The following is a 24,023-nucleotide window of genomic DNA, read 5'->3' on the forward strand; positions in this document are numbered from 1 at the left end:
AGGCTGCAATGCTTGATAAGAAATGTACTCATTATCTTGCCCATGTAATTGTAACCCCTCTGTACAGTATGTTCACAATAAAAAATAAAAATTAAAAAAATAAATAAAATAAAAATACCAATTAGCAGTTCTAAAAAGTTAAAAAAAATGGAGGTCATAGTAGGTCCTTAATTAGTCTGTATTAAACTAATGAGCATGATATCACAAGCCTATAATCCCAGCTACTCAGGAGGCAGAAGCAGGAGTCTCCAAAGTTCAAGGCCAGCCTGGGCAAGGTTAGTGAGACTCTATCTCAAAAGAAACAAAATAAAAACCATAGGGCTTGGGGCATGATTTAAGCAGGAGAGTGCTCACCCAGGATTCCTGAGGCCCTGGGCTCAATCCTAGTAATGAAAAAAAAAAAAAGTGAATAGAGGACCAGATATGGTAACACACATCTTACAGAATTTGGGAAGCTGAGAAAGGAAGATCACAAATTTGAGGCCAATCTGGGCCACAAGTAAGACGCTATGTAAAGAGAGAGAGAGTGAGAGAGAGCGAGAGCAAGAGAGAGAGAGAGAAAGAGAGAGAGAGAGAGAGGAGCACACAAGATCAGAGTCAAGGAACTAACTTTTTCAAATTGATCAACATAAAACACATTTGCAGATGAGAAAACTAAAGGCTAGAGGAAAGTAATAGCATAATGACTTTCCAGGTATATACAACAAATGAGTCACCCAGATACCAGGCAAAGATTAGAAGCCACTGTTTCCTATAGGTTACTTACTGTGCTCCATTACAAGGTCATCTGCCAGAGCAGGGATAGCGTCCACCAACTTGCCAAGAAGAGTCATGGTGGCCAGACGACCTCGCATGGAGGGCGTGTTGCACAGCTACAGAAAGTGAACATACTCCTCTGTCAGGATCAGGTCAGATCTTTCCCTACCCACACCAAGGCCTATATTATGCATGTCTCTTTCCCATCAGCTTCTTAACATGTCTGTTTTTTCACATTCAACTGTGAAGTCTTAGGGGAAAGTAATGAGTCAAATTCCTCTCAGAGTTCTCAGAACCTAGCTTAGTACATGAGTTAATGTTAGCACATTTTGTCTTGGGATGTAGTTCAGAGGTAGAACTTTAATAGTGTATATGAGGCTCTGGGTTTAGAATAGGAAAAAATGACATATTTTGCCTCCAACAGAACCAGAAACTGGGGAATGAAAGAAACATTGTAAAGATAAAACACTGTATTATATATAATATATATATACATTTATATAATATTATTATTGCTACTATTAGTAAACAGTTTCTATGAGCCAGGAACTAAATCTGGTTAATTTACTGGGAGGGTAAGTAGCATATATTTCACCCTTTCTACTGACTACATGTACCTTGATAACTTTTAATGTCTCTGGTGGAAAAACACTGCATGTAAACTAGGTATCATAGCCTATAGTCACAGCACTTGAGAGGTGAGGTGGATGAATTACAAGTTTGAGGCTAGCCTAGCTACAAAGTGAGACCTTATCTCAAAAATAAGAAAAAGAAAAAGAGAAAAAAACAGATATTGCATAGAAGTCATCTAACTGCCTAGCAAATAGTAAGTGCTCAATAAATATTGTGGCATCACTATAATAGTAATAATAGCCAGGTGCCAGTGGCTCACGCCTGTCATCCTAACTACTCAGGAGGCTGAGACCTGAGGATCACAGTTCAAAGCCAGCCCAGGTAGGAAAGTCTTTGAGACTTTTATCTCTAATAAACCACCAGAAAACTAGAAGTAGCACTGTGGCTCAAGTGGTAGAGCATTCACCTTGAGCTGAAAAGCTGAGGGGCAACACCCAGGCCTAGAGTTCAAGCCCCACAATCAACAAAAATAAATGATAATATCTATAATTATAAATTCAATCTGATATATAATCACATGAAAAATAACTAAATGATATGATTCAAATATAATGTATAATTTCAGGTGCATTGACTCAAGCCAATAATCCTAGCTACTTGGGAAGCAGAGATCAGAGGACAGCTTGAACAAACAGTTAAAAGATTCATGTTAACCAATGGCTGTGCTTGGTGGTGTTTATCTGTTATCCCAGCTACTGAGGGCAACAGCATGTGCCTGATATCCCCTGTGACATGGAGAAGCACAGTGGGAGGATTGTAGCTCAGGCCAGTCCAGACATAATGCAAGGACCTACCTGAAAAATAACCAATGTAAAGAGGGGACTAAAGGCATGGCTCAAGTGGTAAAGCACCTGCCTAATAAGTGTGAAGCCTTGTGTTCAATCCCCAATAACACACACACAAAAAAAAAACAATTAAATATTGCTCTTCCTTCAGCAAAATAGTGATTCTAGTATTACACCTCAATCTTGAACAGAAAACAAAAGCCACTGTTGAATATTTTGTTACTATATCAAAGAAAGCAAATTAAATTATCCCCAATGCTTTCATTAAATGGTCATAAAAGCAAATGCAGTACAAAGTAATGCATATTAAAAAAACAAACAAAAACACCAAACCAACATAAAGTAAACACACTTCTTTGACAAATTCATCAAGGAAGCCTGTATGCTATTTAGGAAGCTACTGAGAATTGGCCATGGGCTGATTACACTGGAAAGATGCGTATTCATTGCATAAAAGTAGAGTTTAGGACAGTGAAAAGGAAGGAAGGACGCTGCAAAGAATACTAGAACAGGTTCAAAAGCTCCACTCAGTGAGTTAAGTCTCTTTTTTTTTTCTTCTCTGAACTTCAATCTCTCATCTATTTAAAAAAAAAAAGATTGGCTTATCTCTAGGATCTGAGGATTGTGGGAAATCCAGTTACTTGGGAAGCAGAGATTGGGAGGGTTGCCATTCAAGACCTCAGTAAGGGCTGGGAATGTGGCTTAGTGGTAGAGTGCTTGCCTAGTATACATGAAGCCCCAGGTTCGATTCCTCAGTACCACATAAACAGAAAAAGCCAGAAGTGGTGTTGTGGCTCAAGTGATAGAGTACTATCCTTGAGCAAAAGAAACTCAGCCAGGGGGCTGAGAAGGTGGCTCAGTGGTAGAGCACTTGCCTTACATGCATGAGGCCCTTGGTTTGATTCCTCAGCACCACATAAGCAAGAAGAAAAAAGCCAGAAGTGGCGCTGTGGCTCAAGTGGTAGAGTGCTAGCCTTGAGCTGAAGAGCTGAGGGACAGCGCCCACGCCCTGAGTTCAGGCCCCACGACCAGACAAAAAAAGAAAAAGAAAGAAACTCAGTCAGGGCCAGTGCCCAGGCCCTGAGTTCAAGCCCCGGAATTGGTCAAAGAAAAATAGGCAAAAAATTAGTGAGACTTCATCTCAACCAATAGCTAGACATACACTCCTGTCATGCCAGCTACGTGGGAAGTGTAAATAGGAGAATTACAGTCTAGACCAGCCTGGGCCTCTATCCAAAATAACTAAAATCAAAGGACTTGAGGCGTGGCCCAAGTGATAGGACACCTACCTGCCTCATAAGCCCTTAGTTCAAACCCGGGTGCTTCCCCATACACATACATACACACACACACACACACACACTCTCTCTCTAATAAAAGAAAACCTACAATTATGTACCAACCTCTTTGTGACACTTGTCCAACAGGTAATGGGTGATCTGCTCCAGCTTCACCTGTGTTGTAAGCTGGATAACAACTAAGGGGACATAATAGCATTATTAACCAGAAGACATAGCCTGACCCAGAACTCACCTCTCAACCTCACTACTCAAAGTCAGAGATGTAACAGGTATTAGCCTTTTCTTTCTTTTTTTTTTTTTTGGTCGGTCATGGGGCTTGAACTCTGGGCCTGGGCGCTGTCCCTCAGCTCTTCAGCTCAACGCGAGCGCTCTACCACTTGAGCTACAGCGCCACTTCTGGTTTTTCTGGTGGTTTATTGGAGATAGGAGTCTCACGGTCTCTCCTGCCCGGGCTGGCTTTGAACTGCGATCCTCAGATCTCAGCCTCTTGAGTAGCTAAGATTACAGGCATGAGCCACCAACGCCCAGCGGTATTAGCCTTTTCTATTTCTCCCATGAAACATGTGTGCACATAATGAAAGGACTTGGGTGGGGGAGGTCTTCATCCTTTTATATTAGCGGATCTCACCTTGGGCTGCATATTAGAATCACCAAGGAATTTTTGAAAGCGTACACAGGGGGGGCAATAGCTCAGTGGTAGAATATTTGCCTACCATATGTGAGGTCCTGGGTTCAATAACCAGCATGGAGAATGAAAGGAAAGAAAAAGAGGGAGGAAAGGAAGGAAAAAAGAAAGGAAAATACTAATGACCAAGTCCCACTCCAGGCCGATTAAGTCAGAATTTCTAGGAGGGCTGAGAAGATGGCTCAGTGGTTGAGCGCTTGTCTTGCATGCCTGAGGCCCTGGGTTTGATTCCTCAGCACTACATAAGCTAAAAGAAAAAAAGCCGGAAGTGGCGATGTGGCTCAGGTGGTAGAGCACTAGCCTTGAGCTGAAGAGCTGAGGAATAGTGCCCAGACCCGGAGTTCAGGCCCCACGACCGGACCCAAAAAAAAAAAAAAAAAGAATTTCTAGGAATACAACCAACTGTGTTATATTCTTAAATGTAAGTATATGTTTTTATATTTAAATATAGTACATACTTATATATTTTAGGGTATTATATTTTTATATCAAATATTTCTCTAGGGGCTGGGAAGGTGGCTCAGTGGTAGAGCGCTCGCCTTGTATGCCTGAGGCCCTGGGTTCGATTCCTCAGCACCACATAAGCAAAAAGAAAAAAGCTGGAAGTGGTGCTATGGCTCAAGTGGTAGAGCGCTAGCCTTGAGCTGAAGAGCTGAGGGACAGTGCCCAGGCCCAGAGTTCAGGCCCCACGACCGTACCCAAAAAAAAATATTTCTCTAAATATACAACTTAATAAATATATTTCTGAAGTTCCTCTTTTTCTTTTTCTCTTTGGTCATGTGGCCTGAACTCTGGGCCTGGGAGCTCTTCAGCTCAAGGCTAGCGCTCTACCACTTGAGCCATAGCACCACTTCCAGCTTTTTCTGTTTATGTGGTACTGAGGAATCGAACCCAGGGCCTCATATATGCAAGGCAAGCATTCTACCACTGAGCCATCTTCCCAGCCCCCTATAAATCTATTTTGAAGTCAGGATTATAAACTATCAATTTGAATTACTCCTACTTTTTTTCATTTCAGTCTGTTCTTTTATATATTAGAAAAATAATTATGAAAGAGTTCCTATGCCAGTTAATATTATTTCTCAGCCCCAAAGGGTACTTCAATCTAATCATTTATGGTATTCCTACAAGGATCATTGGGAAGTGGAGAGGAAATTGGCTCTATAACATTGGAAAATCTGTGAGTTAGATTCAATTTAATGGCCATTGTGAGAAGGTTCTGCCTTTGCACAGGACAAAGCAGCATTCCTGGATATACACTCTCAGAAACAGGAAGCAGAGACCCTGAAGAATCACCTAGTCCTTCTCTTGACCCTGGCAGTCTTCCTATCATGCCTGCCACCTTGGGGAAATTCTTAGTACCTAAGGATGATTCTGCAAGCTATGGCAGCAACAACTAAAAGTTGATGGCTATAGGATTAGAGGTCCACTTAAGCCTGGGTGCTAGGCACCCGTGCTTCAAGCCTGTAATCCTAGCTACTCAGGAGGCTGACATCTGAGGATCACAATTCAAAACCATCCCAGGCAGGAATATTCAGATGGGCTGCTAAATTTGAAAACTAATTACCACACCCCAGATATGAATGCAATTGTTATTGGAACTTTTCATCTCCTTATACTTTTCATCCCCTTATACTGAAGGTAGAATAACTTTTTGGCATGAAATATATATAAAGTTAAGTGGTTTATTAGGTACAACTTTCTGTTTTGTATTTTTTTCAATATTGGGGAGGGGCAGGGAATGTAGCTTAGTGGTAGAGTGCTTGCCTTGCATGCATGAAGCCCCAGGTTCAATTCTTCAGTAGCACTAAACAGAAAAAGCCAGAAATGGCTCTGTGACTCAAGTGGTAGAGTGCTAGCCTTGAGCAAAAGAAGCTCGGAGACAGTGCCTAGGCCCTTAGTTAAAACTCCAGGATTGACAAAAAAAAAGGTATAGGTGGGAATGTGACATAGTGGCAGCAGTGGTTGCCTAGAATGGTAAGTGCTATCCCTGAGCAAAAGCAGCTCAGGGACAATGCCCAGGCCCTCAGTTCAAGCCCCAGGTCTGGCAAACACACACACACACACACACACACACACACACATGAGATTGAACAACTCAGAGAGCCTTTCTAGGCAGATGCTCTACCACTTGAGCAATACCCCAGCCCTCATGGAGTAGAAAGTTTTTTTGTCATTCTATAGTGCAGGTATGTGCAGAAGTTTGTGCGCCAAAGGATTGAACAGAGTCAATTATCATGCTATTGTCTTTCAACTCTAAATACACATACACACACACACACACACACACACACACACAAACACACACACACACACACACACACTTTGCTTTGGGATATTGAAGCTGGAATCTGCAAATCACATTTCTGCTCTACTAGTTTGTCTCCTCTAAGCTCTACCAATAATAAACTCCAGAAAGAGATGTTAAGGCTGTAGGAAGAAAGGACTGGCTTGCTTTCTTTGCTTCCTCTGGCTTCCTTGTTAGTTTACTATCTGTTTTACTCCTATGATCATTATTCTAGAACTTCTTTGCCCTGGAAGTGCCTTTCCAGGGTAGATGCAGTTTTCAGTTATTCCAGAATCAGCTTCATTGCATCCTTCTTCTCCAGTATCCTCTGGTCAGGGCCCTTCCTCAGAGGTCTGGACCCAGTCCCGTAGGACCTGTCCTATGAGACGAAGACAGAGACTCAGCAGCATCTAAGTTGTCTTCCTTACTGGCTTGAGTTTCATATATAAGAAGCATCCTCCAAGTCTGAGTTTTAACAAGTCTAACCTCTTCCCTTTGCTTCTTTAGATCAAGTACAGAAGCTTCTTTCTATAGTTACTAACTCTAGAAAAACGTGGTTGTTTGTTTCTTCTCTCTTCAATTATCTAAACTGTTCTTTAAAAGTTTGCTTTGATTTTTGTTTGTTTTGCTTTGTTTTTTTTTGGGGGGGGTCTGGTTGTGGGGCCTGAACTCTGGGCCCGGGCGCTGTCCCTCAGCTCTTCAGCTCAAGGCTAGCACTCTACCACCTGAGCCACAGCGCCACTTCCGGCTTTTTTTCTTTTTGCTTATGTGGTGCTGAGGAATCAAACCCAGGGCCACGAGCATACAAGGCAAGCGCTCTACCACTGAGCCACCTTCCCAGCCCCAAATATAATTTTTTTGTTTTGTTTTGTTTTGGTCAGTCATAGGGCTTGAACTCTGGGCTTGAGTGCTGTCTCTCAGCTCTTCAGCTCAAGGCTAGTGCTCTACCACTTGAGCTACAGCACCACTTTTGCTTTGTTTTAAAGTGTGTATGCGTTCAAATAACTGAAGTGACTTCTGGATTCTAACCAACAGTTTTTCTCTGTCTCAGCAAGAATGTGCTCACTTCTACAAGCCTTTAACATGCACTTCCACTACTGTGTACTGACAACTTTCAACAAACCAATATGAACGGTAATTTAAATACTGTTATCTATGTTTGTTTGTTTTTTTTGTCGGCCGTGGGGCTTGAACTCTGGGCCTGGGCTCTGTCCCTCAGCTCTTCAGCTCAAGGCCAGCCCTCTACCACTTGAGCTACAGTGCCACTTCTGGTTTTCTAGTGGTTTATTGGAGATAGGAGTCTCACGGTCTTTCCTGCCCAGGCTGGCTTTGAACTGTGATCCTCAAATCTCAGCCTCCTGAGTAGCTAGGATTACAGGCGTGAGCCACCAGTGCCCGGCCTCTATGTGTGTTTCTAAGGGCACTTAGTAACTTTAATTGATACCTAGCCAATCTCTTCTTCAGATTGTAAATTCACAGAGGGTAGGAACCAAATATTATCCATTTATGCATCCCAAATTCCTGATACAGTATTTAGCATAGCGTAGTTGCCCAAGAAAAAATATAGAATTATTTACAGACAACAATCTGACTTTTCCTTATCTTACTCTAAATGGGCAATTTCATCAAAACCTCAAGTAATCAGCACTACAATTCAAATACTAGGTACTCACAATTTCACCTTACCTTCAACACAGAGATCTATTACACTCTCATCTTCCACACTGCACAAAAGTCCTTGGAGCAGAAGAAGAAGAAGAGGGTGGTTAACAATTTTCTTTTAAGAGAAGCAAATATATAGACAAAAATCACAGACAAACTAAATTCTAAACCCAGCAGCTCTTTGCAATGTCCTAGTCAAATTCCACCTTATCCCTTAAAGATCTTTTCTGGCTTTAAAAAGATGGGAACTATCAAAGTGGCACAGCAGAAAAACTGTTCTCTAGGGTCTGTAACAGATGTGGGGTAAATTCCAGCCAGTAATTTGTTAGTTATAAACTCCTGAACTTTGGGACTCATCCTATCTCCCTTAAAAGACCACCCTGGCAGTTAAAGCCTGAAAATCCTCTGATACAGAGAGAAAAGCACTCATACAAGTTAGTTATCCTACTGTCCAAAAAGACTCATTCCATTTAGACATTATAATCATGTTAAAAGAAAGAACCTGAGGCTGGGAAGGTGGCTCAGTGGTAGAGTGCTTGCCTTGCATGCATGAGGCCCTTGGTTCGATTCCTCAGCACCACATAAGCAGAAAAAGCCAGAAGTGGGGCCGAGGCTCAAGAGGCAGAGCGCCAGTCTACAGCTGAAGAGCTGAGGGACAGCGCCAAGGACCAGAGTTCAGGCTCCACGACTGACCCAAAAAAAAAAAAAAAAAGAATCTCAGGTAACATTTAATGTATTCCACTTTACATGTGAAGCAACTAAGGCACAGGCGAGGGAAAATAACTTGATCAAGGTCACACCAAGGTCAGCAGACTCCCTTCCAGGCCTTCTGATTGTACACAAAACCTAAACTAGACTCTGAAAGATCATGGATTATCCATATTCCTCCTCATACTTTATTAACCTCTTAGCTATATTAAGGCTCATTGCCATAAGATAAATCATATATCTTAGAAAGGGAGCCTTATCTCCATCATTATGACAAAATGAAAAGCTAGTCAATTAAACTGTTAACAATATAAACATCATCTTCCAAAACCATTTCCCCAAGATTCCCCCCAAAACAAATATGCCAGCTTTACATTCAAAACTCATGCCAAGTTTCCCTTCTGATCTCACCAAAAAGCATGCTTATGAAATAGACGCAGACTTCCTGGTCCTGAGCCACCAGCTGCATGACCAAGGAGGTGTGTTTCACAAGGGCATCTCGGAAGCAGGACAGCATATGTTTTTTGCGTACCAACTTTGAAAAAAATGAAGAGAAACACTCAGGAGCAACTAAGTCTAGGTCATCTGAACCCAACAACTATCATTCCCGAATTACAATATAGTATTCAAGTGTCATCTAAACTGGAAGATGAGTATGGGGAGATGCACACTCCCCATTGGGAGCATACCTTATATTTATAAAACACTTCACGCTTCAAAACCACTCTTTTATTCTGGTACTAGTGACTCATGTTGTAATTCTAGCTACTCAGGAGGCTGAGATCTGAAAACTTGCAGTTCAAAGTCAGCCCCAGCAGAAGTCTGTGAGACTCTGATCTCCCATTAACCACCAGAAAAAAAACAGAAGTAGCATCATAGTTCAAAGTGGTAGTGGGATAACCTTGAGCAAAAAAGAGTTCAGGGACAGCGCCCAGGCCCCAAGTTCAAGCCTAACAACCAACAAAAATAAAATAAAATAAATTCTTTTTAAATCTAGACTGGCTGGGTGCTAGTGGCTTGTGCCTTAATCCTAGCTATTCAGGAGGCTGAGATCTGAGAATACTGGTTCAAAGCCAGCCCCAGTAAATTCCCTGAAACTCATCTCCAATTATCCACCAGAAAACTGAAGTAGCTTGAAGTGGTAGACCGCTGGCCTTGAGCAAAAAGCCTTGGAGACAGCACCTAGGCCCTGAGTTCAAGCCCCAAAATGGACCTGTGATTGTGGCAATAGAGCATCAGCAGAGAATGCAAGACCCCAAGTTCAAGCCCTAGTACCAACACACACACACACACACACACACACACGCGCCCGCGCGGTATAACACACACACACACAAGGTATAAAAGCAACTTGAGATTAAAAGCAAACCATTAATCTGGCTCCACCACCAAGATATGAATTCCCTTTGCACAAATTTGAATCCACAAATTTTTTGGGGGGTCCAGTCGGAGGGCTTGCACTCTGGGCCTGGGCGCTGTCCCTCAGCTCTTCAGCTCAAGGCTAGTGCTCTACCACTTGAGCCACAGCGCCACTTCCGGCTTTTTTCTTTTTGCTTATGTGGTGCTGAGGAATCGAACCCAGGGCCTTAGGCATGCAAGGCAAGCGCTCTACCACTGAGCCACCTTCCCAGCCCCCTTCGCGCGAATTTGAGAGAAATCTGAAAGAACTCATTGCGCAGGTGGGTGGAGGGTACAAGCAGCCGTGTTCTGCCCATCAGGAAGATCTTGCCAGTACACCCCCTTTCTGCCTGACAGGAACCTCTGTTGTGGCTGCCATCATGAAAACCAAGGCAATGTCTCCCCACTTACAGCCTCCCATAGTGGAAGAGAAGGAGGCTTCCTACTGGAAAGGGACGGCATGCTGGGCACCCTGGGTGGGGCAGCAATGGCGGCCTCAGCCAGGTGAGGGGCAGGCCCAGGCCCCGGGGGAGGTTAAGTAGGCCGGGTTTCCCTTCCGGGAAGACGCCCGTGGGCCCCAGCCCGGCAGGGGCAGGTCTGGGGTGGGAGTGGGGGGGTAAAAGCCGACACCCGGGCCGGCAGGGGAAGGGGCTTCACCCGCACCGACACGCCCTGCTCCTGTAGCAGCTCCAGTGTGCAGGCCAGGCACAGGCGCGGGGCCACGGGCAGCAGCCAGCGCGGGTCATGTCGGTAATGGGCTCTCTCGAGCAGCAGCACCACGTCTTCATCCCGCCGCCGTAATCCTGGAGCGCCCGCCGCCGCCATCTGCCTCACAGCCCTCGGCGCCTGGCGTGCTCAGGCTTCAGGATTTTTCCCGCTCAAATTGTGCGCAAGCGCACTTGGTAGAGAGCCTGCCTGCGTGGGCGTGCTGGCATGAATTCTTAGTGCGCCTGCGCGTGGCGCCCTCTTCCCCCCCCACCCCCACCCCCACCCCTCCGCTGGCTGAAGTTTGTAACACGTGGAGCGAGTGCAACTAAGCCCAAAGCGGGTGTGCTTAGGCCCCCCAGGAATTGGTTCACAGCCCCATGGAAGGGTGAACATCACTGGACACTGGTGGCTCCTGCTTGTAATCCTAGCTACTCAGGAGGTTGAGAACTGAGGTTCGCAGTTCAAAGCCAAGGAGGGCAGAAAAATCCGTGAGACTTCTTTCCAATTAACCACCAAAAGCCATTAGTAGAGGTGTGGCTCAAGTGGTAGAGCACTCACCTTAACAAATAAAGTTAGCTAAGAGACTGTGTGCAGGCCCCTGAGTTCAAGCCACAGACAAACAAGAGCAAGAAAAAGTTTTAAAAAGCCAAGCAAGGTGGGGCTGGGAAGGTGGCTTAGTGGTAGAGTACTTGCCTTGCATACATGAGGCCCTGGGTTCGATTCCTTAGCATCACGTAAGAAGAAAAAGCCTGAAGTGGTGCTGTGGCTCAAGTGGTAGAGTGCTAGCCTTGAGTTGAAGAGCTAAGGGACAGCGCCCAGGCCCAGAGTTCAGGCCCCACGACCAAAAAACAAAACAAAAACAAGCAAGAGGCCCTGAGTTCAAGTCCCCACCACCATTTTAAAAAAGCATTTTAAAAGTAACTATAGGGCTCAATGCATTTACACACAAACTGACTGAAGGAGGGTGTACTTAGGGGAGGAACCCAAAAGCCTAACTCCTCTGAACAGCTAGAGTACCATTTATCAAATGATAGGAAATGGAAACATGTTTTGGGGGGTGGGCAAAGAGATGGGGCACAGGAATGGAGGGAGGAAGGGTGAGCAAATGTACTCATTATATTCAATGTGCACTATGTAAAAAATGAACTATGTAGCTTGAGGGTAGGGACAGGAGGGAAAAATGGGGGAGGATGAATAAAGGGGAGACATTGACTAAGAAGCACTGTACTCATAACCTGACTTATGGACTTGAATCTTCTTTGTGCAACTATTTAATTATAGTAATTTAAAAAAGCATTTCAAAGCAGATTTTAAAAGGGTTAGGTGCTGGGCGCCAGTGACTCATGCCTGTAGCCTGTAATCCTAGCTACTCAGGAGACTGAGATCTGAGGACCACAGTTCAAAGCCAGACCCAGGCAGGAAAGTCTGTGAGACTCTTATCTCCAATGAACCATCAGAAAACTGGAAGTGGTACTGTGGCTCAAGTGGTAGAGCACTAGCCTTGAGCTAAAGAGCTGAGGGAAAGTGCCTGGGCCCAAATTTCAAGCCCCACAACTGACAAAAAAAAAAAAAAAGGTCAGGAAACTTCTATTTTGGGGGGGGCGGTCCGGTCGTGGGGCCTGAACTCTGGTTCTGGGCACTGTCCCTCAGCTCTTCAGCTCAAGGTTAGTGCTCTACCCTTTGAGCCACAGCGCCACTTCCAGCTTTTTTCTTTTTACTTATGTGGTGCTGAGGAATCAAACCCAGGGCCTTATGCATGTAAGGCAAGCGCTCTACCACTGAGCCATCTTCACAGCCCAGGAAACTTCTATTTTTTAATGCAATAAACTATATATATCAAGGAGAATGGGCACGTGTGTGTGTGTGTGTGTGTGTGTGTGTGTGTACTGAGATTTAAATCCAGGGCCTACAATCTGGCTTGGCTTTTGTAAAAGCCTACATCTGGTGCTCCCCCCTGCAGTACCACTTAAGCCACACTTCCACTTCCAGACTTTTACTGGTTAATTGGAGATAAGTCTCTCTCCAGCTTGTCTTTCTAGGCTAGAGTCAAAGCACCATCCTCAGATCTCAGCCTCCTGAATAGCTTGGATTACAGGCAAGATCCACCAGCACCCCACCCTGCTGAATTTATCTAGAGAAGCGCCAGAAGACAATACTTGAGCATTGAAGAGCTAAGGATAAATTTTGTAAGCAGGCGCCGGTGACTCATACCTATAATCCTAGCTACTCAAGAGGCTGAGATCTGAGGATCACGGTTCAAAGCCATGCTGGGCAAGAAACTCCATGAGACTCTTATCTCCAATAAACCACTCAGAAAACCAGTAGTGGCACTGTGGGTCAAGTGGTAGAGTGCTAGCCTGAGCTGAAGAGCTGAGGGGCAGTGCCCAGAGTTCAAGCCCCACAACTGACCAAAAAATTTTTTTTGCAGTAAATCAGTTTACAGACAGCAAAACCCTAGCAGGACAGCCCACAATCACCTCCCTTTCTTGTAATCAGAACTACCTGAATAATTGTGTCCCATGCAGAGTTCAAGTACCCCACTCACACAACCTTGTGGTTGTTTATCCAGCCTCAGAATCAGCTTGAGACTAGGCCAGGACAGAACCATACTAGAAACCTCAGTGTACTCTATGAGATTATGCTGGACAAGTGCTTAAGAAATGACATGAGGGCTGGGAATGTGGCTCAATGGTAGAAGCCCTGGGTTTGATTTCTCAGTACCACACACACAGAAAAAACTGGAAGTGGCACTGTGGCTCAAGTGGTAAGAGTGCTAGCCTTGAGCAAAAGAAGCTCAGGGACAGTGCCCAGGCCCTGAGTTCAAGCCCCAGGATTGGCACACACACAAAAAAATTGGGTTGACCCACATTTCCCAAATCTCAAAAGCCACCAGAGATCATGTAACTGTAACCCTTCTGTACAGTATCTTTACAATAACAAATTTTTAAATAAAAACAAAAAACCACAGGCGATAAGTGTCTTCTACCTCATCCACAGAGTATTGTTAAGCTTCCAAAGGTAGCTTTCAGAAAACATAAGCCAAAGAAATCCTTACAGAACCCCAAGAAAACAATTTTATTAGAGGCTCTGGAGATGAGTAATTCACTCTCATTCCTTCTCTGGTGCATCGTAAGGACATGGGACCAGTGGCCTACTTTTTTAAGCCACACTGGAAGATAAAGCATTTCAACCGCTTTATAAAACCAAGCTTCCGGGGGGCTGGTGGATTTCGTGGACCCCAGTTTATCTTTTCAGCTGTCTCCCCGTCCTTGTTGTGCTCTGTCTGAGGAAAAGCTACCCCAGCACAGAAATACCCTGGTGGCTGAGAGTCTCTCTCTAAAGCCATTTGAATTCCAATGATGTCCTCCCTTGAATGTGGGTCACCCCCTTGTGGAAGCAACATAGGGTTTCTCAAGGTCAAGTTGGGGGCTGAGTGCTGGGCCTTGGCCAGCTGTGGAGGGGACCAGGATATGTTGCTTGGCAGAGACATGCTTGTCCTGGCCACAACAGGGTGGACGTTTCCTTCGAGGCTGGAGGTCTCCATGGAACAGAAGGAAAGTTGTCCCCCAGGCCCTCTGCCCTTTACAGCCTCCAAGCTTCCTCTTCTGTGGTATGTAGATGACCAACTCTGGGGTCTGAAGGGCTCAGGGGATCCCCAGGACCTACGCTCCTCCTTCCAGTAATCCTGATCAGCCCTGGAGGATGAGATCCTCACTCTGCTGGAAGCCCCCTCTGCCATCAAGGAGACCCCTGTCCCGATCATTTCCCGGCCTCTGAGGATCTCATTGGAAAGATCCAGTACTCTCACAGGGCCACACCTGCTCCTAGACTCTGAAGCCGATCTGGGGTTCCTGGGAGCAAGGACCTTAGATTTGGCAGCCTCTTCTTGGACTTGTGGTTCTCTGGCTCCCCCTGGTGGCTTGGTTCTCCTGGGCTTCACGGGTGGAATGGCGCTGCCCACTGACTCTGACCTGAGGGGTCTACACGTCCCCAAAGGCTTGGCCTGTGTGGGGAGTTTTGCACTTTTTCTCTCAGGAGGTGGAAGGCTTTGGGATCTCTCTGGAGACTTAAGGCCTGACATGGAGCTCTGGATGCCACCATGCCTTTGGAGCTCCTGGTTTGTGCATAACCCTGGCAGCCTTACCTCAGCCACAGGCAAAGAGCAAGGTCTCGAGTAGTTAAAGAGCAAATAAGACTCCAGGATCCTCCAAGGGAGGCCCCATCTCAAGTGTGCAATCCTCCGCCTCATGAGGGACTCCAGTAGCAGCCGTTTGCTCTTCCTGAGGCTTGGCCAAGTGGGTATGACGTGGAGGGCAGTGGAGGCACCCACCAAAGCTGTGGCATCTTGGGGAGCTTGGCCGCATGGGGGAGGAGGGCAGGTGGAGAGCGCCGAAGACTGTGGATTCTGGGACTGCCATGCGTGACTGGAGGGGTTCCTTGGTTGTCTTCTCTGGGATCTAAGTCCAGCCATCGAAGGGACCCCAGCTTTGTGCTCCATCTCAGAATGGGGGGCAGAGATAACACTATTTACTGTCACTGTCTGCCTGTGTTTCAGAGTCTCATATCTAGAGGCAACGGGAGTTGGGGAGTGTGCCAGGCTATGCATCCTGCCCGAGGGCACATCATTGGCAGAACAGTCACCTTGGAGACTGGTCCTGCGAGCCTCCTTTCCTCTGACTTGCTTGTTGTCTCCGCTCCTCGGTATTCCAGACCCTCCAGGCCCCTCCCTTCTGCCCTTTCTCTGGTTCCTGACATCCTGGATTTCTCCAGCATCCTCAAATTCCCCCTTCTTCTGGTTTTCGTGCCCTCGTGTCTGGCTCTCTTGTTCTTGGTCGTCTTCCACAGGTATCTGGGTGTCTGTGCCACCATCATCTGTGGTTTTCCTCACATTTCTCTTCCCCTGCGTTTCGATTTCTGCTCCATTTCTACCTCTGATCTGTACCTGGTTCTTCTTCCGCTTCACTGAACAGATCTTTCGGTTAACTTTGCTTCGTATCAGTCTCTGCTTCTTTCTTTTAAAACTCTGTCTCTTTCTCCCATCTTCACCTCTAGCCCTTCTTTGGCCTCTCCTCGTGGATGCCTGCTTTTCTGCAGGGTTCTCTGTTCCAGGAAGCTCCCAGCTCTTCCTACCTGGGGAACAGCTCCCCCTTTCACTCTCCAACTGTCTATGGCCCTCCTTCTTTACATCATCCTCTCCTCCTGGTTCTCTCTGGTTTCTCTTCTCTGTTCCATCCTTAATTCCTATTGGCTTGTTCTTCCACTCTGACCAATGGGTGTAATCATCTCTATTACAACCCAGCTGACTCTGGCTTCCTTCCCCAGCTTCCCTGACTTCTGTAGCATCCTCCACTCCAGCTTCTCTCGGGATTTGTATATGAGTTTCTGCATCATTCTCACTCCCAACCTGCTCTGCTTTCTTCCCTTCTGATGAATGGATTTCTCCACCAGAGTTACTCATTAATTCTCCCCATTTTTCTGCCTCCAATGTCAGGGTATCTTCATCATCCTTGCCTTTAATATGTTCTTGACTCTTCCACTTCAATATATGTATCTTTGGGTGAAATTTATTTCTTAGTTGACCCAGATATTCTTGCCCAAGTTCCCAGGTGTCTGGGCCATCTTCACCTTTAACCTTTCTCAGGTTTCTCTCGTCTAGTGACTGAAAATCAATTCCATTCTCATCTCTAATCTTGGACTTCCTCTCTGCTGGATGATTGTCCATGTCAGTTTTACATCTTAAGTGTCCTTGGTTCTTGGCCTCAGGTGCTAGGATGTATGTGCCATCCTTGTCTCCACCCTTTCTCCGGTCATTCTCTGGTACCTGAATCTCTGCCCTGAATTCACCACCAAACTGCATCTGAGTTCCCCAATGTGGTATGTCAAATTCGCGGTGAATTTCACTTGCTATGAGTCTTTGGTTTCCCCACCATGCTGCCTGGATCACCACCCAGTCCTCCTGTCTTATCTCCCTGTGCTTTTTCCGTCTAGATATCTGGCATTTCTCAGCTTCCCGGTCTCTTCCCAGGCTTGCTTTATCCCGTCCCCCATGAACTGCATGTCTTGATAGCTTCTGCTCCTCTTTGCTAACTTTGTGGGTGTCCCTGGCTTTCTCGTTTCCACTGTGACCTCGCTTCTCCCCCACTGGTGTCTGGATTTTTTCAATTCCTATATATCCCTGCTTCCCCCACTCAAGGGCCTGGGCCCCTGCATCATCATCATCATCATCATCATCATCTTGTTTGGTTTCTCCCACGTTCTCCCTTTCCGATGTCTGGGTTTGTACAGCACCTGCGCTTCCAGCCTGGTCCTGATTTCTCCTCTCCTCGGCCTCAGTTTCTGCACCAGTGTCAATGCCAGCCTGGTCTCGTGTGTCTTGCTGTGGCATCTGGGACTTCTCATTCTCACCTCCAGTGCAGCCTTGGAGTGGGATTTCTCCTTTTCCCTCCTTCCTGGTCTCTTTTGTCTCAAACAACAGAATCTCTACAACCTCCTCACTGCCGGTCTTTCCCTGGTTCTCCCACTCTGGTGTCTGGGTCTCAGCATCTGTTTGCCACCTTACTCCCTCTTGGTTCTCTCCTAGGTGAGCCTGAGTCACCTTTTTATCTTCAACCTCTTTCTGGTTTTTCTTCCCTCGCTCTGCAATTGGGGTTCGAGTTTCAACTCCTCCATGGTCCTGGTTCTCCCATACTGGTGTCCAGATCTTTCCATCCATTTTATTTGTTAATGTCTTCAGGCTTTTGTACCCCAGGGCCTTAGCTACTACACCATCCTTCCTTCTAGAACCTCCAAAGAGTTGGCCCCTGGATTCTTGGATTCCACAGGCATCCTCCCCTGGGCTCTCTCTCTGGTTCACACCCCATGGGGCCTGCGTCTCTCCACTATTCTCTCTGCCCAGGACCTGGGTTTCACTCTGTGGCACCTCATTCTCTTGAGGGCTGTTTGAGGACATCCAGGTGGGCATTTCCTGTTGTAGGTTGGGAGGATCAGGCAGGAACGCTCTGTGGAAGAACGGCAGCCTCTGAGCTGAAAGATTTGGGAGGGACATGGCCAAGGTCATGGCGGTGGGGTACCTCAAGCTACCTGCAGGTTCTGCTGGCACCCGCTTCTCCTGGGAGTGAACCAGCAGCTTTCTCACCTGTCGGCATGTGTGTAGGCGAAGATGAGTCTCACAATCTCTGAGACTCCAGGGTATCCTCTCTGCTTCTGAAGAACTGTCCTGAGGGAGAAGACAGGCACTTGCAAAGGAAGAGGTGTAAAAAATGGACTCAGAGAGCGTGTGGACATCCCAAGGCGGGTCCTGACACGGCTGCTGTGGTGAGAGTAGGGATTGGACCCATGCCTTCTGGAGGCTTCTCTGCTTTTCTGCCAACTGCTGGACATGAGTATCCTTGAGCTTGTCAGGATGGAAGAATCGAGAAGGCATCCCAAAGGAAGTGTCATGTCTCTCAGAGGGCATCGCCCGCTTCTTTGGTCGGACCTGTAGGTTAGAATTTGCACACTCTTAGTTCACATACCCCACCCCCATAGATCTAGAATAGCAATCCCAATACCAGGATATTTGGCTCCGAAAAGGAGGAGTGGCTTCCCTTGAAACAAACAATATTCGTTCCCCCTGCTCCTCCCCCCCGCCCCAAATAAAAGGAGACTCTGAGCCCAGGTACTGTTCTGGATGCTGAGGTATCCATAGAAGCAGGGAATCTATATTCTAGAAAAGGCAATGCACAAGTATATAACATAGTGTTTGGTATTAAAAAGTATTTGAGGCAGATGCCAATGCCTGTAATCCTAGCTACATAGGAGGCTGAGATCTGAGGATCCACGTTCAAAGCCTCCTCAGGCAGGAAAGTCTATGAGATTCGTATCTCCAAGTAACCACCAGAAAACCAGAAGTGGAGCTATGACTCAAAGTGGTAGAGTGCTAGCCTTGAGAACAAAAGCTCAGGTATAAGGCCAAGGCCCTGAATTCAAGCCCCAAGGTAGATAAGACAAACAAACTAGTCTAACCTTCCCGCCAAATCACCCTTCCCTCTCCTCCCTCTCTTCTTCCCTTCTCTCCTTCCCCCCACTTTTCTTCCTTCCTTCCTCTCTTTTTTCTTCCTTCTTTCCCTTTTTCTTTCTTCTCTTTCCCTCCTTTCTTCCTTGAGGCCTTATGATTGCTGGACAAATGTTCCATAACTCCTAATCCTTTTGTTTTTTGTTGTTTGGTGTTTTGTTTTGTTTGTCTGTCGTGGGGCCTGAACTCTGGGCCTAGGCACTGTCCCTCAGCTCTTCAGCTCAAGGCTAGCGCTCTGCTTATATGGTGCTGAAAAATTGAACCCAGGGTGGCCTCATGCATGCAAAGAAAGCACTCTACCACTGAGCCACCTTCCCAGCCCCGTTTTGTTTGGTTGGTTGTTTTCAGTCATGGGGCTCTTCAGCTCTACCATTTGAGCCACAGCACCACTTCCAGTTTTCTGAGTGTTTTGTCTCACAGACTTTCCTGCCAGGCTGGCTTTGAACCGCAGTCCTCAGATCACAGCCTCCTGAGTAGCTAGGATTACAGGCATGAGCCACTGACGCCCAGCCTCTTTTGTTTTTTGGGATAGGGTTTTGCTACTTTGCCAAGCTGACCTCCAACTCTCAGTTAGCTAGGACTACAGATACGGTTTTTGTGCCATTACCAGAGCTTGAACAAGGGGCTTCAAACATTTTTTTTTCATTCATGACAGGTGCTCTTCCATTTCAGCCATACCAGCATTTTTGTTGCTTAAGAGACAATAGTAGTCACAGAGACTTTTTTGCCCAGGCTAGCTTTGGATTACTTGAGTGAGCCATACTGGTTCCTGGATTGTGGTCTGTTTCTTAATGTAGGTGCTGCACAAGAGTATATTCAGTTTGTGAAAAACTTACTGGCATGTACACTTGTAATATGTGTGTGTGTGTGTTATCTCTAAATTCAACGTTTTTTGTTTGAAACCAGGACTTGAACTTGGTATCTGACACTTTTACTCATTTGGTGGTGCTCTACCACCTGAGCCATGCCTCCAATCCCACTCAATTTTGTTTTACAGAGAAGGGGTTGGTGGAGTGGCTCAAACAGCATCTGTTTTGCATATATGAGGCCTTGCATTCAAACTCAATATTGCCAGAGAAAGAGAAAGGAAAAAAATCATTGTGAAGCTAGTCACTCTGTGACTTATGCCTGTAATCCTAGCTACTCAAAAGGCTGAGCTCTAACCACCACAGTTTGAAGACAGCAGAAAAAGTGAGACTCATCTCCAACTAACAATCAAAATCCAGAAGTGGAGCTATGGCGCAAGTGGTAGAGTGCTAAGCCTTGAGCAGAAAAAGCTAAGGGTGAGTTCCTAGGCCCCCAACTTCAAGTCCCAGTATCAGCAAATACACACACACACACATACACACACACACACACACTTTTATTGTAGTGGCTTTGTCAGAGAGGCAACAAGAATCAAACAGAAGGCTATTACTAAGGTCCAGCTGATACATACTGGTGGCGCTGCCCGGAATGGTGCGATGAAGTCTCTAGAGGTAACTGATCAGATTTGAGATACTAGCTTGCACATAGAGCTCTTACAACTAGCAGGTGGATAAAATGGGTGGAATGAGGGAGTGAAAGGAGTCTAGGATGAGTCCTGGGTTTGGAGCCTTTGAAGGTGAGCATCCTGGCCAGTCTGAGCCACTCTGCCATGCATCTTTAGTATGCAGAAGATAGAAAAGGGGCAGTGTAGCAAGTGACTGCAATGATGATGATGATGATGATGATGATGAGAGGCATCTGAATTCCCCTTACCTTGGTGGCATTCCTCTTGCAGGAACGAGTCCTGACGATACAGTGCCAACAGTGCCGGATCTGCCAGATCAGAAAGAGGCACAGGACCAGCAGGTTCCCACAGCACCGGGGGTCCTTGCAGCTGCAATCTTGGGCGAGTAGACCCCTCACTGGTTCCCATTCAGGACCCTGGAATGGCCCCACTACAGCACAGGCACCCAGCAGCGGCAGCAACATGGCAGATGATGTTAAGATTACAAAAGGGCAGCATTGGGGTGGTTGACTCAGCCAGTGTGGGGCGGGGTAGCCCCTGTTTCATAGCACCTCTGTCACTAAGGCCACATCACAAAGGAGCTTTGGCTCCAGCAACTGTTCCTGGCTGTGTACCCTCAGTGTACAGAAGAATGGTGTTAGGAGATGTGCCTAGAAGGAATGGAGAGAAGTTAAAACTTGTTTTAAATATCTCTCTTCTCTGGAGTAAAGAGATTAAGATCCTTCCATGTATGAGAATGAGATGTATTCAAGATGTATTTTTTTTTATTTTGTCAGTCATGGGGCTTGAACTCAGGGCTTGAGTGCTGTCCCTGAGTTTTTTCTGCTCAAGATCAGTGTTTTACCACTTTGAGTCATAGCTCTACTTCTAGTTTTCTGGTAGCTAATTCGAAATAAAGCATCTCATGGACTTTCCCATCTGGGCTAGCTTTGAACTACAATCCTCAGATCTCAGCCTCTTGTTTGTTTGTTTGTTTTTTGGTCCGGTCCTGGGGCCTGAACTCTGGGCCTGGGCACTGTCCCTCAGCTCTTCACCTCAAGGCTAGCGCTCTACCTCTTGAGCCATAGTGCCACTTCCGGCTTTTTTTTTCTTTTTGCTTATGTGGTGCTGAGGAATCGAACCCAGGGCCTCAGGCATGCAAGGCAAGCGCTCTACCACTGAGCCACCTTCCCAGCCCCAGATCTCAGCCTCTTGGGTAGATAGGATTATTGGCCTGAGCCACCAGTGCTCAGCCTGATTGTTTTTTCTCTATTGGCTTCTTCCTCCATTTGTCTTTTTTTTTTTTTCTCCTGACACTGATGCTTGATTTGAGGGCCTGGGCACTGTCTCAGCTTTTTTGCTCAAAGATGGCACTCTACCACATAAGCCACAGCTCCCTTTTAGCTTTTTGGTGGTTAACTGGAGATAAGAGCCTCATGGAGGAGGGCTGGGAAGGTGGCTCAGTGGTAGAGTGCTTGTCTTGCATGCATGAGGCTCTGGGTTCGATTCCTTAGCACCACATAAGCAGAAAAGGCTGAAAGTAGCACTGTAGCTCAAGCAGTAGAGCACTAGCCTTGAGCTGAAGAGCTCAGGGACAACGTTCAGGCCCAGAGTTCCGAGCCATGGCGCTGGGTGCTGGTGACTCAGGCCTGTACTCCTAGCTGTTTAGGAAGCTGAGATCTGAGGATCATGAGACTGTTATCTCCAATTTACCACCAGAAAACCAGAAGTGGTACTGTGGATCAAAGTGGTAGACCTCTAACCTTGAGCGAAAAAGCTGAGGGACAGTGCTCAGGCCTTAAGTTCAAGCCCCCATGACTGAAGAAAATTAAAACAAAAAACCCAAAAAAAACCATGGAATTTCCTGCCTGCTAAGAACCAGATCTCAGGCTCCCGAGTAGCTAGGATTATAGACATTCACCACCTGCACCTAGCTCAAGAATTAGGTAATCACAACGTAACTTTTACCATGTCAGTCATTACTCATGGTCATAAAAATATGTCTCTATCAGTCATTACAAGGGAGAGCTGGATGTGATTGTCCAATAATAATCATAAATTGGTATAAAGGACAGTTAGAAGTAACTAAGGACATATTTATTACTGCAAATTGGAACAAATAGGTTTGGTTCCCCAACAGTGGTGGCTGATAAGTCCAAACAAAATGGAGATATGAAACAGGTTCTGAGAGGTGAAGTACAGAGTTCATGTCACAAGTTCTTAAACTGGAGCCATCCGTGTATACTCTTCAGAGATTTTCTTTTTTGACAAGTCATATGAGATTTTCATGAGGTGAAACTTGATGAAGGCAGGGATCTTTAATGCAATTAATTTTTTCCTTAAAGCCATTTCAAAGCCTTCCTGTTGTCTGATGCCCCTAAATATCTCAGACACAGTAACCAGATGTGGTTAAATAAATAACCCCTATCAGTTGTAAAAAATCCCAGGGTCCAGTTATGTCTTTTGGATACTCTCTCATCTTGGGTCATCCCAAGTTGTGTGTGGCATCATGTTGGAAAGAGATTTAAAAATGAAGGGGGCATAAGTTCAAGGAGGACCTCTAGGGAGTTGTAAGGTATGAGTTTACCTTAAAGCTAAATTTAGCAGCACTGGAAAAATAACAAGATGCTGACCAGAAGCCAATGTCTTAAGACACCCATAAATACAAGCAACAGTAATTCAAACCCTATTCTTCACCCATAACTCAGCTATTCTTTTGTAATTCCCCACTCAGTAGATTCTAACCGTACTCCTTATGGGGGAAAAGTTGAGAAAAGATACCTGAAAATGAAGAAAACCATTTGGAGTACCTATTATCTTACTCGCATGGAATCAGAAAGATGGTTATGAAAAAATCACAAGATTGTCCTCAATATGAACTAGAGTCAGGTGCCAGTGGCTCATGCCTGTAATCCTAACTACCCAGGAGGCTGAGATCTGAGGATGGCAGTTCAAAGCCAGCAACCAGCAAAGAACCAGAAGTGGAGCCGTGGCTCAAGCGGTAGAGCACCAGGCTTGAGCAAAAAAAGCTCAGGGACGGCGCCCAGGCCCTGAGTTCAAGCCCCCCAGGGTTGGCACACACAAAAAGGAGCGACCTAATCACGAAATAGCAACGCTTGGACTGGGTGAGCTACTTTGTGACTGTTGAGGAAGTTACAGGATGCTAATACAAACAGCAACGTAGATCCAATCAGCAAAGTCGGAGGCCACTTCCGCATACGCCCTCTAAGGAGAGGTCCGCCCCGCCTAGTGTGACGCCACTTCCGCTTCCGGCACCACCCGGCGGTTTCCGCTCCGCTGGGGCGGTCTTCCGGCTTCTCTGACGTCGGCTGCTCGTGAGCTGGAAGCGGCGTGCCCGCCGGATCGCAGCCATGGTGAGTTTGCGCGTCGGGCCGGGGGACCGGGCAGGGAGTCCCGGATTCCGTCCTCTCGCTCTCCCGTGAGGGCCTCCGCGTGTGCGCCGCTCGGCCCGCTGGGCCCGGAACCCAGTCGCTTCGCCTGAGTTCGAACCCGGGCGGCCGCGGGGTTCCGACGCTGCCGCCGAAGCTCGGCGCGCTGCGGGCTGGGCGCGACGTT

At 46.4% G+C, this 24,023-nt stretch overlaps 3 protein-coding genes across 3 annotated transcripts in view; 1 reads left to right on the plus strand and 2 right to left on the minus strand.

The window, feature by feature from the left end:
* Mei1 (meiosis inhibitor 1) overlaps positions 1 to 11,040 on the minus strand; it is a 64,543-nt gene extending 53,503 nt beyond the window's left edge. Inside the window, exons 1-5 of the mRNA XM_013024775.1 lie at positions 10,879 to 11,040; positions 9,229 to 9,352; positions 8,134 to 8,184; positions 3,578 to 3,651; positions 763 to 872 (exon numbers count right to left, since the gene is read on the minus strand). Of these exons, the coding sequence (XP_012880229.1) occupies positions 763 to 872; positions 3,578 to 3,651; positions 8,134 to 8,184; positions 9,229 to 9,352; positions 10,879 to 11,040 (521 nt within the window). The remainder of the gene's footprint in view (positions 1 to 762; positions 873 to 3,577; positions 3,652 to 8,133; positions 8,185 to 9,228; positions 9,353 to 10,878) is intronic.
* A 3,034-nt stretch (positions 11,041 to 14,074) lies between these two features.
* On the minus strand, positions 14,075 to 20,932 carry LOC105991978 (chromosome unknown open reading frame, human C22orf46). The gene is made up of 2 exons (XM_013024776.1): positions 20,717 to 20,932; positions 14,075 to 18,400 (listed from the first exon to the last, which is right to left on the minus strand). The coding sequence occupies exons 1-2, from the start codon at positions 20,930 to 20,932 to the stop codon at positions 14,075 to 14,077; spliced, it is 4,542 nt and encodes a 1,513-aa protein (XP_012880230.1).
* Positions 20,933 to 23,738: 2,806 nt separating this feature from the next.
* Nhp2l1 (NHP2 non-histone chromosome protein 2-like 1 (S. cerevisiae)) overlaps positions 23,739 to 24,023 on the plus strand; it is an 8,747-nt gene continuing 8,462 nt past the window's right edge. Inside the window, exon 1 of the mRNA XM_013024955.1 lies at positions 23,739 to 23,821. Coding sequence (XP_012880409.1) covers positions 23,819 to 23,821 — 3 coding nt within the window. The 5' untranslated portion in view covers positions 23,739 to 23,818. The remainder of the gene's footprint in view (positions 23,822 to 24,023) is intronic.

The sequence above is a fragment of the Dipodomys ordii genome, unplaced genomic scaffold (assembly GCF_000151885.1).
Source record: "Dipodomys ordii isolate 6190 unplaced genomic scaffold, Dord_2.0 Scaffold79, whole genome shotgun sequence".
Classification (NCBI taxonomy): Eukaryota; Metazoa; Chordata; class Mammalia; order Rodentia; family Heteromyidae; genus Dipodomys; species Dipodomys ordii.

What these genes read in the sequence shown, in the direction of transcription:
- LOC105991978 (XM_013024776.1), bottom strand. Translation starts at nt 20,932, where the DNA reads ATGTTGCTGCCGCTGCTGGGTGCCTGTGCTGTAGTGGGGCCATTCCAG. An exon ending in GCAAGAGGAATGCCACCAAG is followed by an intron (nt 18,401 to 20,716) that starts GTAAGGGGAATT and finishes TCTAACCTACAG; the next exon opens with GTCCGACCAAAGAAGCGGGC.